Here is a 14,219-nt window from a genome sequence, read left to right on the forward strand (position 1 = left end):
TGTCTCCCTCTCTCCCACTAACTCTCACTCTCTCCTTCTCTCCCTCTCCCACTAACTCTCTCTCCCTCTCTCCTCCCCCTCTCTCTCAGACGGGATGTTGACACAGAGATCTCTACATCATCATTGTGTTGTTTTTCAGGCCTCATCAGATTAACTGGTTCAAAGTGGATGATGATGTGCCCTCCCACGCTGTCATCACAGGCTCGGATCTCTTCATCGAGAACCTTAACAAGTCCTACAACGGGACGTATCGCTGTGTGGCATCCAATCTAGTAGGAGAAGCATATGATGACTACATCCTCTACGTGTACGGTGGGTATCCAGCTGTGGCATGTTTCTTTAACCCCAAACTTCACATGCTACATATAGGTTGTTCATGTAGGCAGATTCTTCTTCTTCTTGAAGCTCTCAGACTTGTGGTTTGTACCTCCACACCCATTTTCCACTTCAGGGAGCAATACTTCCCATTTAATGTCATAATATTTCTTGTACAAGAAGTCAGAGTTGTGTCTGAATTATTCAGTGCTGTTACTTTTACACCAGATAGCTTTTGTATTCTACACTATTAGTCTTGTGTGCACATCAGTTGCCAATCTCTGGGTGTTCCTCCGTCTTCAGTGAGGGTTTCAGTTCTCAGCCTGAATGGCCAACATTTCTGTCGTTTCTGAAGCCTCACTGGTGGAAATGAAAGAAGATTCTGGAAGCTGCTAGAATCACGTGTGCTTTAACGGGAGTGTGGGTGACGTGACCCAGCCACCAATCTGCATGACACGTCAGCGGAGACGCTGGTGATGACAGGTTCTCCTGTAAAACACGGGCTTGCGACCTGGAGTGACATCACAGCTCACTAACCCTCAGGGGCCTGCAATATTATACGTAGGATTTCTCTTTAAAAGAGATGAAATTATTTACCATGACCAATGATATATACACTATATTGCCAAAAGTATTCGCTCACCCATCTAAATTATCGGAGTCAGGTGTCCCAATCACTTCCATGGCCACGGGTGTATAAAATTAAGCACCTAGGCATGCAGACTGTTTTTACTAACATTTGTGAAAGAATGGGTCACTCTCAGGAGCTCAGTGAATTCCAGCGTTAAACTGTGATAGGATGCCACCTGTGCATCAAATCCAGTCGTGAAACTTCCTCACTCCTAAATATTCCACAGTCAACTGTATTATAAGAAAATGGAAGTGTTTGGGAATGACAGCAACTCAGTCATGAAGTGGTAGGACACGTAAACCGACGGAGCAGGGTCAGCGGATACTGAAGTGCATAGTGTGAAGAGGTCGCCAACTTTCTGCAGAGTCAATCACTACAGACATCCAAACTTCACGTGGCCTTCAGATTAGCTCAAGAACAGTGCGCAGAGAGCTTCATGGAATGGGTTTCCATGGTTGAGCAGCTGCATCCAAGCCAGACATCACCAAGTACAATGCAAAGCATCGGATGCACTAGTGTAAAGCACACCACTGGACTCTAAAGTTTGGTGGAGGGGGGATTATGGTGTGGGGTTGTTTTTCAGGAGCTGGGATTGGCCTCTTAGTTCCAGTGAAAGGAACTCTAAATGCTTCAGCATACCAAGACATTTTGGACAATTCCATGATCCCAACTTTGTGGGAACAGTTTGGAGCTGGCCCCTTCCTCTTCCAACATGACTGTGCACCAGTGCACAAAGCAAGGTCCATAAAGACATGGATGGGGTGTGGATTAACTTGACTGGCCTGCACAGAGTCCTGACCTCAACCTGATAGAACACCTTTGGGATGAATTAGAGCTGAGACTGAGAGCCAGACCTTCTCGTCCAACATCAGTATGTGAACTCACAAATGCATTTCTGAAATAATGGTTAAAAATCCCCATGAACACACACCTGAACTTTGTGGCCAACCTTCCCAGAAGAGTTGAAGCTGTTCTAGCTGTAAAGGGTGGACCAATGTCATATTGAACATATGGATTGGGTATGGGATGTCACTTAAGCTCATATGTGAGTCAAGGAAGGTGAGTGAATACTTTTGGTTTATGTCTCAGGGATGGTTCTAAGAAACACCCTGACTGACCCTGACCTGCTGACCCTGACCTTGACCTGACCTGCTGACTCCTGCAATACATTTTGATATGTTTTCAGCAAGTAAGAATTTCAAAATTTCACTCATCACAAGAGTTAATTCAGTACACAACATGGACAATTACATTACGGTTGGCTTCATGTGCGTTTATTGTTTGTCAGTAAAAGCCTTTGTAAGTTTCTTTTGCCTTAGGGGAGGCCACCAAAACAAAGCAGCAGTGTCTCGTCTGCACGTCTCTAAATCAATTTAGTAAGCGGCTGCAAAACATGACACACCTCCAAGGGCACACCTCTAACAAGCGCTGGGGCGTCCTGGAGTCTATTAACCGTGGGCCCTCTGTATTCCTCTATGGTAGGTCAAAGTTGCCTGGATACGGGGGGGGGGGGGGGGGGGGGGGGGGGGGCAGTGGAGGAAGAGGGGGGGGGGGGGGGGAGTGAATCACTAGACAGACAGGCTTGTCTGTTTACTTGTATGTGCCGCCTGTTACTGTTTCCAAAACCTGCCGAAATATATATATGATTTTTTTTCCTTAAGAAACGACTGCAGCGTCTGGCTTTGCATTCCATTTGTGAGCTAACAAATGAGACGTGTCTTATATGAGAGTGAAATGTGAAATGCAACACGTGTCCTGCTGCTGGTAGTAGCCGACGGCACACGCGCTGTCCCATTTCACACACGCGTGTGGCGAGCACTCTGAAGACACGCGGTGGTAATGACAGTCCAACGGTCCCACGTGGCCCTAGCGTAATCCAGGAGGTCTCTGGTCTAAACCCGGCGGATACGTGCGGTCAGTTTGCCCTTCGCTGAGGCACTAATCCTGAAGCTCTCACAGCCTGACTGCCATTGCATCAAGTTAATGTAAAAGTCACTTTAGAGAGAAGAAAAGAAATCTAACACGGTAGCTCGTTCGGAGGAAAGACACAGTGTGCATCTACTTAACTGCTGTACTTACTCTGATACTGAGGCCATGCTGGACTAGGCAGCTGGTCTCCAGGACGTGATCTCCACACCACTAAACAGCTCACGCACTCACGTCTGACCACTGGGTCCCCGAAGGCCACCGACGCTGTAGGCTGTGTGAACCTGACCTGAGGTCAGTCTGCATGGACTTTAGAGGTCAGTCTGCATGAACCAGATATACGGGGATTGGTTGCATGTGGTTACTGAGGGTAAATCAGTATGTGTGTTGGTTCAGTACACTGTGGGGTAAAGGTTGGAACTGCCTTGACACTATGAGCTAGACGTGCTGGGTGAGTCTCTGGGGTTTGGATCTGATGTCAAGGAAGCCTTCCTCTGGACTGTATACTGATCACTGGATGGTTGCGTGATTAAGATTAAGAAGATTGTATTAGTCCTGAAAATTCAAATGTTTCCTCTGTGGTTGGTGTGTCTACACAGACTCTACACTAGACTCTACACAAAACTCTACACCAGACTATACACCAGACTATACACTAGACACTACACTACACACTACACACCACACTACACTTTACACCAAACTCTACACAGACTCTACACTAGACACTACACAGACTCTACACCCGACCAGACTCTACACAGAATCTACACTAGACTCTACACCCGACCAGACTCTACACTAGACTCTACACTAGACTCTACACAGACTCTACACTAGAATCTACACTAGCTTCTACACAGACTCTACACCAGACTCTACACCAGATTCTACACATTTCTACACTGTGATTCCACACATCAGACTATTAGAAAGATTATGCAGTGCTAATAATTAGCAAGGAGACTCAAAAATGGAAAATAAAACCGACAGACATCAAGACGTCAGGCAGCGATCAGCGTCATGGGTCCACCTCCGCAAGCGTGTCATAATGTCATAATGATCAGCCTCTGTCATAACGATCTTGCGTGTCATAACGATCTTCCTCCTGGGGCAAGTTTGGCCAGAGGAAGAGGAGGGTTGTTTGAAAGGCTCCGTGATTTGTTACGTCTCAGCTGCTCAGTGGCTTCCAGGAAATGACACGAGCGATGTTTTGCTCTTGAGTGAGCGTGCTGGTCCACGAACGGTTCAACGGAGCGTGAGGGCCATAACTTAACACAGAGGTTTCTCTGACTTATAGCTCGGGTGGAGGACAAAGACATGGTTTATTTCACCATGAGATGAGAAAAAGTAACACCAGTGCCAGTCGTGAATCACCCACCACACTAGAACCATCATGGACACAAGAGTTTACAGCTGTAGCTCCTATAGACTCTAATAGTACGTTAGTAGGAACAATGGCCACTCAGAAACCTTTTAATGTCAGTGCAAATGAATTTAATTACCTCACTTGGTATTTTTGGTGTGGCAACAGAAAGTGTTTCCAAAGTGTATTTTTGAGATATTTGATTGGCTTTCCTGAAATATGGAGGAATTACATAAGGAGAAGGTGTGTTTAGTTATTTCATTCAGAAGCAGTTCTGCTGCCAGTATCCCTATAGGGAGCAATCAATAGCCACAGTTGTGAAAAACCCTCGTGTAAGGAATTAAAAGCAGAATATTGTGATGCAGTAACGATATTGCAGATGCAGGAATGAGCAGCGTTTTACTAGACTGTCTCATGGGGGTTCGGTTAAATTCGACTTAGACCTTTCCACACGTATGGCCACCACACCCCTCCCAGGGCCCAACAGACCTCACACAACATGTACAAGGGACTTTTAAACTATACAACAACATTTGCAGTCAAAGACGTGGAAGTCTTTTGCCAAAAAATTTGACAGGATCGTATTCTGAGTCAACGTTACGCTTTACAAGGCTTGAAAATGTTCATTGTAGCATTTAATCACTGGTCAACAGTAATTTTGCTTCCTGAAATAAAACTGGTTTTATGTATTTTTGTGCACTGAATACAACATTTTTTTTCAAAAAATGTTTTCAAAAATTCTCCATCACACATTTTTAAAATTTATACACACTGTAAGCACAAACAGTAGCCGTATCTATTAAAAAACTCAAATTCAACACAAAGTGTACTGGAGAAAGTCCACCTACTTTAGTTTGGGAAGCCCAGTGCTCCGTGCGTTTGCAGTATTCACCCTGGATAAGGTGCAGTAACACCAGACCAAACAGAAGAATCCACGTTGCAGCTCACAGGGGGATTGATTTCCTTCACTGATCATGCAATCGAGCTTAATTAGTGTGTGTCTCTTATCTGTGTGCGTGTTTCGTTTTTTATGGTATTCACAGTGGAATATGGCTAGCAGGTGTGATTCAGGCAATGCATTTAATTTGTTGGTAGAGATAATTAGTGTAGTCCAGCTAATTGAGTGTTTACTTTTTTTATCTCTGCTTCCAAAGTCTTAAGTTGTGGCATTTTGACTTGTTTTGAATTGTCTATCACTAAATTATAATAAGGACAAAAATGTACAATTAATGTCCAATATTCTCTATAGTGTTATTAATATTGTTATTGTTGTTGTTACTGATGTTATTATTACACTTTTTTTAGCAGTTAATTTGCGTGTCGGGAGTGCAGTTTGGGAGTGGCGTGTCGGGAGTGCAGTTTGGGAGTGGCGTGTCGGGAGTGCAGTTTGGGAGTGGCATGTCGGGAGTGCAGTTTGGGAGTGGCGTGTCGGGAGTGCAGGTCGGGAGTGGCGTGTCGGGAGTGCAGTTTGGGAGTGGCGTGTCGGGAGTGCAGTTTGGGAGTGGCGTGTCGGGAGTGCAGGTCGGGAGTGGCGTGTCGGGAGTGCAGTTTGGGAGTGGCGTGTCGGGAGTGCAGTTTGGGAGTGGCGTGTCGGGAGTGCAGTTTGGGAGTGGCGTGTCGGGAGTGGCGTGTCGGGAGTGGCGTGTCGGGAGTGGCGTGTCGGGAGTGCAGTTTGGGAGTGCAGGTCGGGAGTGCAGTTTGGGAGTGGCATGTCGGGAGTGCAGGTCGGTGCTGAGTGCATCAATTCTTTGGCAAGTATGATGTGATTATAACGGAGCAAATGTGAGTCTGACAGCAGGGTGATCAAACTCTGTCCTGCCTGTCCTGACTCTGTCCTGCCTGTCCTGCCTCTGTCCTGCCTGTCCTGACTCTGTCCTGCCTGTCCTGACTCTGTCTTACAGCCCTGTGTCCAGAGAGTTCTGTGTCCAGACTTCATGTCCAGACAGATCTGTGTCCAGAGCAGGGCAGGGCCTCAGACGTAGACAAAAGTGCTCCCCCAACTGTTTTTAGGTCAAAATATTGAAGTAATATATAAATATTCTTATTCACTCACTTCCTGAGTCAATATAAGGACATGTTTTAAATTACTCACAATTAATCATAATTAGATGTCATAAGAATAATCAGTTTAGCCCCTCCCACGTACATTTTCATTCATGGAGATGCAGGGCATCCAATCAGAAACAGATGCTCATTTATCTTAAATCTGTCTTAAAGGTGCAGTAACAGAAAAAGCCTGATTCATTTTAAGGGGCAAAAGAGAGGATGAAAAATGATAATGCAAAATTAATTATGAATTGTGTTTTTGGGACATAAAGCAATACAAATGTTGTAAGTGGAGATCCAAGAAAAATCTGAAAGAAAATTCCAGGTTATGAGTCTGAGTCTCAGAAACACTTTAAACACTGTACTATTTAAAGTACTATTTAAACACTGGCTATTACACATTGTCTTTAAATAAAAAAAAAATAATTTTGACCAATTTATAAGTTCATACTAAATATAAAAGAAACAAAATACTCTGACTTATTAATGAACAGTTGGGAAATAATTAAATACTGGACAATAAAAATGTGTAAGAAGTTCTTTTGTTGTTCAACATGAGCACGAGTGCTCTAGAATCATGCAGCTATCAGAGGATCTCACTCTAGAGTCAGCATCTGACACAGGAGCTCACTGTAGACCCAGGAGCTCACAGAGGAGCTCACTGTAGACCCAGGAACTCACAGAGGACCTCACTGTAGACCCAGGAGCTCACAGAGGACCTCACTGTAGACCCAGGAGCTCACAGAAGGGCTCACTCTAGATCTAGCAGAACCCAGAAGAGCTCACACTAGATCCAGAAGCTGTCAGACCTAACTGCAGTTTGGCCTCTGTTGGGGTTCAGCCTCTCTGCCTCCTCTTCCTCTTCCTCCTCTTCCTCCTCTCCTCACAAGGTACTATCAGTGTTACTGGATGTAATAGGAAATTAAATAAGCTTTTTAAATATAGCTCTCAGATAGCTCTCAAATATAGTGTGTATGCCAAAGTTATTTTATCAACCCTATGATCATGTGATTATATGAGTGATTAGACCTAAACAAAAATTGGAAGTAATAGGCTCTATTATTTTCTACACTTAACCACTAAATAAGCAGTCCAACGTTCATGGTTGGGGCCGGATGCTTTGGAAGCGATCTGCTTTCATACTAAACGTGGACAAAAGGCGTTTCATGGCATTTAAAACACGGACGGAGTGAGAGCTGGCTCTCTGATACTTTTACTCTTCTTTCTTCTGTGGAGGCCCATGGGTGTGCAGACTATGGTGGACGTCCGGAGCTGATAACACCTCTCACGCTGGACGCACAGCTGAACCAAAGCTGTCTGCTGTTTTGGGCTTAGGGCTGAATTGGGTTACTGGGTTACTTCTTTGGTACCGTTCCTCTTGCTGCTGTTGTAGTCAGTAACGTATGAGGCCCAGAATAATAGTGAATCACAATTGCATCAAACAAAGACAGTAGGTGCTGGAAGTCGTGGAGACACAGATCCTTCCTGAAGAAAATCATGGAAAATCTTGCAAGCTCAAATCACATTCATATTTCAGTGCGCACAACATCAAGCCCACAGTCTGCTGGCCTGCAAATTGCCCGTGTAAAATTCTTGTTTGCTCGACTATTATGCATGTCGCATCCTCCTCAGACCTTTGGTGCAGGACCCCCTCGTCTGCATGCTCGCCGTGTGACGGGACACGCTGACATTTCCAACACCCCCGTCTACAGCCGGTCACGAGGCGTGAAATCCCCCAAATATTTTCATCAGAGGGCCCGGGTTCCCAGCAGCCCCGGTCCACAGACACGACATCGTTCCTGATGGTTTATCATTAGTTGGGAAGTGTTTGGGCCCCTACTGGGATCTTTTGATGGAGAACAGGCAATAAAGCAATGGAAACAGCCAGCCAATTTTACCCGCTGTGCCTGCTCCTCAGTAAGGGGCCTGTGCATGTGGGGGGGGATGACGGGCAGGTAGCAGAGACACTCACACATCTGTAGTGCAATAGCTTGCCTGCTTTTTACTCTTTTTTTTAAGCCATTGCTGCATTAGGCGGGTGATTCTCAAGGTTTTATGAAATATGATAATGCCATGTTCATACCAGTCAGTCCCCATCATATAACGCACCAAGCCCACAGCACTCGCTGGGTTCATCTTCTGCATACTGAAGACTGTAGTTTTCCTTTTGTGTTGCCATGGAAAATACCTGGGGAAGGAAGAATGTTGGGTGTAGCACGTTCTTCTGTTCGTTTGTTCGTTTGTTCTATTGTTCTGTTCTTCTGTTCTTTTGTTCTGTTCTGTTCTTTTGTTCTGTTCTTTTGTTCTGTTCTTCTGTTCTTCTGTTCTTTTGTTCTGTTCTGTTCTTCTGTTCTGTTCTTCTGTTCTTTTGTTCTGTTCTTCTGTTCTTTTGTTCTGTTCTTCTGTTCTTTTGTTCTGTTCTGTTCTTTTGTTCTGTTCTTCTATTCTTCTGTTCTTTTGTTCTGTTCTTCTGTTCTTCTGTTCTATTGTTCTGTTCTGTTCTTCTGTTCTTCTGTTCTTTTGTTCTGTTCTGTTCTTCTGTTCTTCTGTTCTTTTGTTCTGTTCTTCTGTTCTATTGTTCTGTTCTGTTCTTCTGTTCTATTGTTCTGTTCTTTTGTTCTGTTCTGTTCTTCTGTTCTTCTGTTCTTTTGTTCTATTGTTCTGTTCTGTTCTTCTGTTCTTTTGTTCTGTTCTGTTCTTCTGTTCTTCTGTTCTTTTGTTCTGTTCTGTTCTTCTGTTCTTCTGTTCTTTTGTTCTGTTCTTCTGTTCTATTGTTCTGTTCTGTTCTTTTGTTCCATTCTTCTGTTCTGTTCTTCTCCCATGATCTTGGTTTTTTGTGTTCTTCTGATTTTTTTGTGTTCTTGAGTATCACTTTCTCAAGTGTCACTGCTGGTCATCAGAAGCACCTCCGTCTGTTTTTCTTTAACTAATTAAGCCAGAAGAACAGAAGTGTCACTGCAGTTTGAGTCCCTTCCCCTATTAATCACATGATAAGAGACATAATATCTCCCACAGGTTAGTGTGACTTCAAGTTGTCTAATTAAGATAACACAATAATTCAGAACACATGGTTCACTGTAGACTTCTCAGGTGTGTTACATTGCTGTGAAGAAATCAGCACATTAACCATTTCTTTGTTGTCTGCAGTAAGCCCTTCTGTTTCTGCTGGAGAGGGGTGGCGTAGCTCTGAATGATCTCGCTGTGATCACGCCTACATTCAGTCCATTGGTTCTTTCCCTTTTGTCATTTCTGCCTCTTGTGTGTGTTTTTGGTTTTGTTTCCCCATCTAGATGTTCTCGCCACATCCCTCCCCCCCACTACTCCCACCATCAACCCTGACGCTGTCCAAGGTACTGTACGCCCCCCAGACCCAGGCCTCTACTGCCATCTCACCTGCCTGCCTGCTTGTGGTCTTCTTGCTTGTCTCTTTTATCTGTGTCTCTTTGTACCTCCTGTTTGCTGTTTTGCATGTTTGTGTTTGTGTATTTGTGTGCATGTGTTATTTTTTAATAAAACAAAAAAACTTGTGATGTTTGGAAAACAAAGGGTTTTATAATATAGGGGCAATTTGGCTGGTCCACAGAAATAAAAACTAAAAATGAATTATTTATTAAAAAAAACATAAACTTCCTTTTGGCTACTGAGGTCAGTAGTTATGGTCAGTAGTTACGGTCAGTAGTTACGGTCAGGGTTAAGTTAGGTTCAGGACAAACATGACATAGCAGCTACTGCAATACACAAGATAGTAGAGGACCCCACGAAGATAGTATTACAGAACTGTGTGTATGTGTCTGTCAGTGCAAATGTGATTTTGTGTGTGTGTGTGTGTGTGTGTGTTTATGGAGTCTAAGCTGTAACAGACAAGGGGGGGGGGGGGGGGGGGGGGGGGGGTGTGGGGTGCACCTCTGCTGGACAGGCTGCTCTAATAAGATCACCCTGCTGATAGCACGCTGGGTGTCCGAGCAGGTCTCCCCACCTGTCAGGAAGGGCTCGTCAACGCCTCCCCCCTCATCAACGCCTCCCCCCTCATCCCCCCCCCCCCCCGTCAGGCATTTGATCTTTAGCACAGAGAAAATCTCGACCCGGTGCTGCAGTTCAAGCCTGTCAGGACTTAGATCACCATCACAAAATTATTACAGATGACTTCAAGCAACTCAAAATAAATGTGTTTCACGATGTTTCGTTTCAAGCTTGTTTAAAATTTCATGTCTGCTTAATTCATTGTTTATTAAGCACTGCCCATTCATTGTGTTTTAAGCAGTGATTTTAGAGACACCGTATTACAGAGATCATTATAACAGATTTTACACAGACAGGGTTGTCCAATTTTAAAATTCTAGGGATGGAGATACAGCTGGTGTAAATTGACTTGCTATCTGAAGTTGCAGTGAAGGTTACGAGTTTGAGATCTGGAAATGATTGGAAGCCATCAGCCCTGTTTGGGCGTGGGGGTGAAGCTACCATTCCATGCTGCCGTCTTGAGCTCTGATTCATGTTTCTCCACATACAGAGAGCAGCTTAGAACTGGGACACAAGCCAAATAAATCAATGTTAGTAGGTCCAGGGAACCTAGAATCGTAATGCATTTTTGATGAACTGGCAAAGAGTGATAAAGGATGAGGAGCACTACACTTAAAAAAAAATCAATTAAGCCATAATGTCTTGCTAAAGGGCTGGGTAGATTTAGGCTGTGACATTTCAAGATGATTGCCATTTATAATCTAAACTAAATGCGTAAATGCGAGTCCTCTGCAACTTTTGACAAGCACCTAAGCTTCACTGCATCACGGTGCTCGTGATGATTGATACGCTTGGCAAGCCGAAGCATGTTATGGGATTAGACTTCACAAACCTGGACAACAACTCAATGTTTTGTCTCTGCGTGATCACAAGCCCCGAAGTGTGGCGATGTATATTCTATCTATATAGAATATCTATTGTCTTCCTCCCTATCAGTAAGGCCTCAGTGAACACGGGCGCAGGTGCACGGGTGCATTATCAGCGTTGGTCTTAACCCCGGATTAACATTCAAGCTTGCTTTCAAACACAGAAGATAAACCAGTCAGGCAGCGGGGAGTGACGAGCTCGGGTGTTGAGGGGCGGTTTGAAGCGGGCGGGATGTTATCAGCCTTGAAGTTCACCCAGTCTGGTCATTGATAAGAACATGGAACAGTGATGTTCAGCAGAGCCTGAAGCTCCGTGGAGTGAAGAAGGATCTTGGCCAAACCCACTTGGGTCTGCGAGCTAACCTAGCAACGGCCGGTCAATAGCGGACGCCGGTGGCTACGGCCTTTCATGTACATTCTTCTGAGCACTGTTAAGATGTGAAATGAGATGGTGATTTATGCCGGATGAAAGTGGGTATGGATCAGAGTGCTTTATTATATGTGGGTATGAGGATGAGCTGATTTACTGTGGGTCTGTTTTGGAAATATGTAGGTGGATGTCAGCTTTAAAAAAAATGTTTTGGCAAGAAATACATCTTCATAAATAGATGAACAGCTAATACTTTTTTTTTTTGTTGTGAACCAAAATGGAGAAACCGGGGGGCCTTCACTGTCTTCATGACCAGAGGAGTAAACCTTAAAAACTTCATACCAGTTCTAATACAACCAAAACACACACATCACTGTACTGTAACGTGACACACCACAGCCCGGCCTCACATCACATCAGCTTCAGACTCTAAACGTTACAGCACAGCTACAGATGAGCTGAGCAAAAGTGCATCTCTAGGGCAGAGGATTATGGGTATGCTTTAACAGTAAAAGTGGACTGTTTGTTCTTTGGCACGCCTGGTGGGGTGTGGAGGAGTGTGGGAGGTGTGTGTGGTGTTCAGCCTAATCCCACCTCACCTAACCCCTCATCCCCTAACCCCTCATCCCTTAACCCCTCATCCCCTAACCCCTCATCCCCTAACCCCACCTCCCCTAACCCCACCTCACCTAACCCCACCTCCCCTAACCCCACCTCCCCTAACCCCTCATCCCCTAACCCCACCTCACCTAACCCTTCATCCCCTAACCCCACCTCCCCTAACCCCTCATTCCCTAACCCCACCTCCCCTAACCCCTCATCCCCTAACCCCACCTCCCCTAACCCCACCTCACCTAACCCCTCATTCCCTAACCCCACCTCCCCTAACCCCTCATCCCCTAACCCCACCTCCCCTAACCCCACCTCCCCTAACCCCACCTCCCCTAACCCCTCATCCCCTAACCCCTCATCCCCTAACCCCTCATCCCCTAACCCCTCATCCCCTAACCCCTCATCCCCTAACCACACAGCTCTCCCTGTACCTGCAGCACTGATGCTGCCGTTGGCCCCCGTCTTTCCCGTGGCCCCTGGTCTTAGCAGCTTGGGTAGCCACAGTCTCCCCTCTGCACCTCCTCAGCTCTGTGTTCACTCCCCCCCTCCAAAATACCCCCCCCCCCCCCCCCACCTGTCTTCGAACTCCTTCACGTCCAGTCCCATAGCCCACTTTAATAATACAGACCCCGCGGATGGAGGTTGTGTATACAGAGGTCGGTCTGGTCCCATGCAGAGACCTAAAAGCTTGGTAGATTACCTCAGCATGGTCCTCACTGCATGAGCTGGGGCGGGCAGGGGGAGACAGGCCACCGTGTTGGACCGTCGAGGACCAGCTGAGACCTGCAACTGCACCGCACACGTTCGTCTTGGAGCATGTTAAAAGCACAACGTACTTTAAGTGGGCTTTGCGTGCTTATACAGTCCTTTACATCTCCATATGTCCTAACACGCCATATTGAGAGGCCAGTGTTCAGTATTAATGCACTGGCATGATTATTCAGCCAAGTCGAACCATATGCTAGGAAACTAAAATTAAATCATGCTGTCTCTCTTTCTTTCTGTCGCAGCTGTATCACTGCTGTCACTGCCACTCTACTTACTGACTGTAGAATTTGCACTACATCCCCTTTAAAATATATATTTTTTGAAGAATAAATAAGCCTAAATATAGTAAACCTAGTTGTAAACGGCCCCTGCGCTAAGAGGCAGGCCTGCGCTGTAGGCAGCAGTGAGGTTTTTTTGTTATTGCGGGAGATGCGATGGTTAATTGAGATGTCACCGCAGGTGCTGAACCTACACTTCCTCCACATCCTCCCCATCTTCATTTAGGAGCAGGTTCATGAGGGGCTTTGCCTTTCACCAGCCTGCTTTCATGCCTTCACACCCATGCCACACTTCTCTCTCTTTTGATACACGTTTTATTTTTCATCCTCTCCGTGTAACCTAGCAACAGGCAGCAGGCAACAGTTCAAGGCCTAAATATGGTTTTCTGAGGAGAGGAGTGCTTCAAAGGCCCAACAACTAACGCTCAAACTCCACCGTGACAAACACCAGCACAGCCCAACAACTAACGCTCAAACACCACCGTGACAAACACCAGCACAGCCCAACAACTAACACTCAAACTCCACCATGACAAACACCAGCATGGCCAAACAACTAATGCTCAAACACCACCATGACAAACACCAGCACAGCCCAACAACTAATGCTCAAACTCCACCCTGACAAACACCAGCACAGCCCAACAACTAACACTCAAACACCGCCCTGACAAACACCAGCACAGCCCAACAAGTAACACTGAAACACCACCACGACAAACACCAGCACAACCCAACAACTAACACTGAAACACCACCCTGACAAACACCAGCACAGCCCAACAACTAACACTCAAACTCCACCCTGACAAACACCAGCACAGCCCAACAACTAACACTCAAACCCCACCATGACAAACACCAACACAGCCCAACAACTAATGCTCAAACTCCACCCTGACAAACACCAGCACAGCCCAACAACTAACACTCAAACACCGCCCTGACAAACACCAGCACAGCCCAACAACTAACACTCAAACCCCACCATGACAAACACCAACACAGCCCAACAACTAAT

The 14,219-nt window shown here is 45.6% G+C and overlaps 1 protein-coding gene across 4 annotated transcripts in view; it reads left to right on the forward strand.

The window, feature by feature from the left end:
• Window positions 1-14,219, forward strand: part of cadm1b (cell adhesion molecule 1b) — a 100,634-nt gene that overhangs the window by 76,256 nt on the left and 10,159 nt on the right. For 3 of the 4 annotated variants that reach the window (XM_076976462.1, XM_076976459.1, XM_076976460.1), the window contains 2 exons: window positions 140-312; window positions 9,575-9,634. In XM_076976462.1, the coding sequence (XP_076832577.1) occupies window positions 140-312; window positions 9,575-9,634 (233 nt within the window). The remainder of the gene's footprint in view (window positions 1-139; window positions 313-9,574; window positions 9,635-14,219) is intronic. The other variant, XM_076976461.1, reaches the window with a different exon arrangement.

This window comes from Brachyhypopomus gauderio, chromosome 16 (genome assembly GCF_052324685.1).
Source record: "Brachyhypopomus gauderio isolate BG-103 chromosome 16, BGAUD_0.2, whole genome shotgun sequence".
NCBI classification, from domain to species: domain Eukaryota; kingdom Metazoa; phylum Chordata; class Actinopteri; order Gymnotiformes; family Hypopomidae; genus Brachyhypopomus; species Brachyhypopomus gauderio.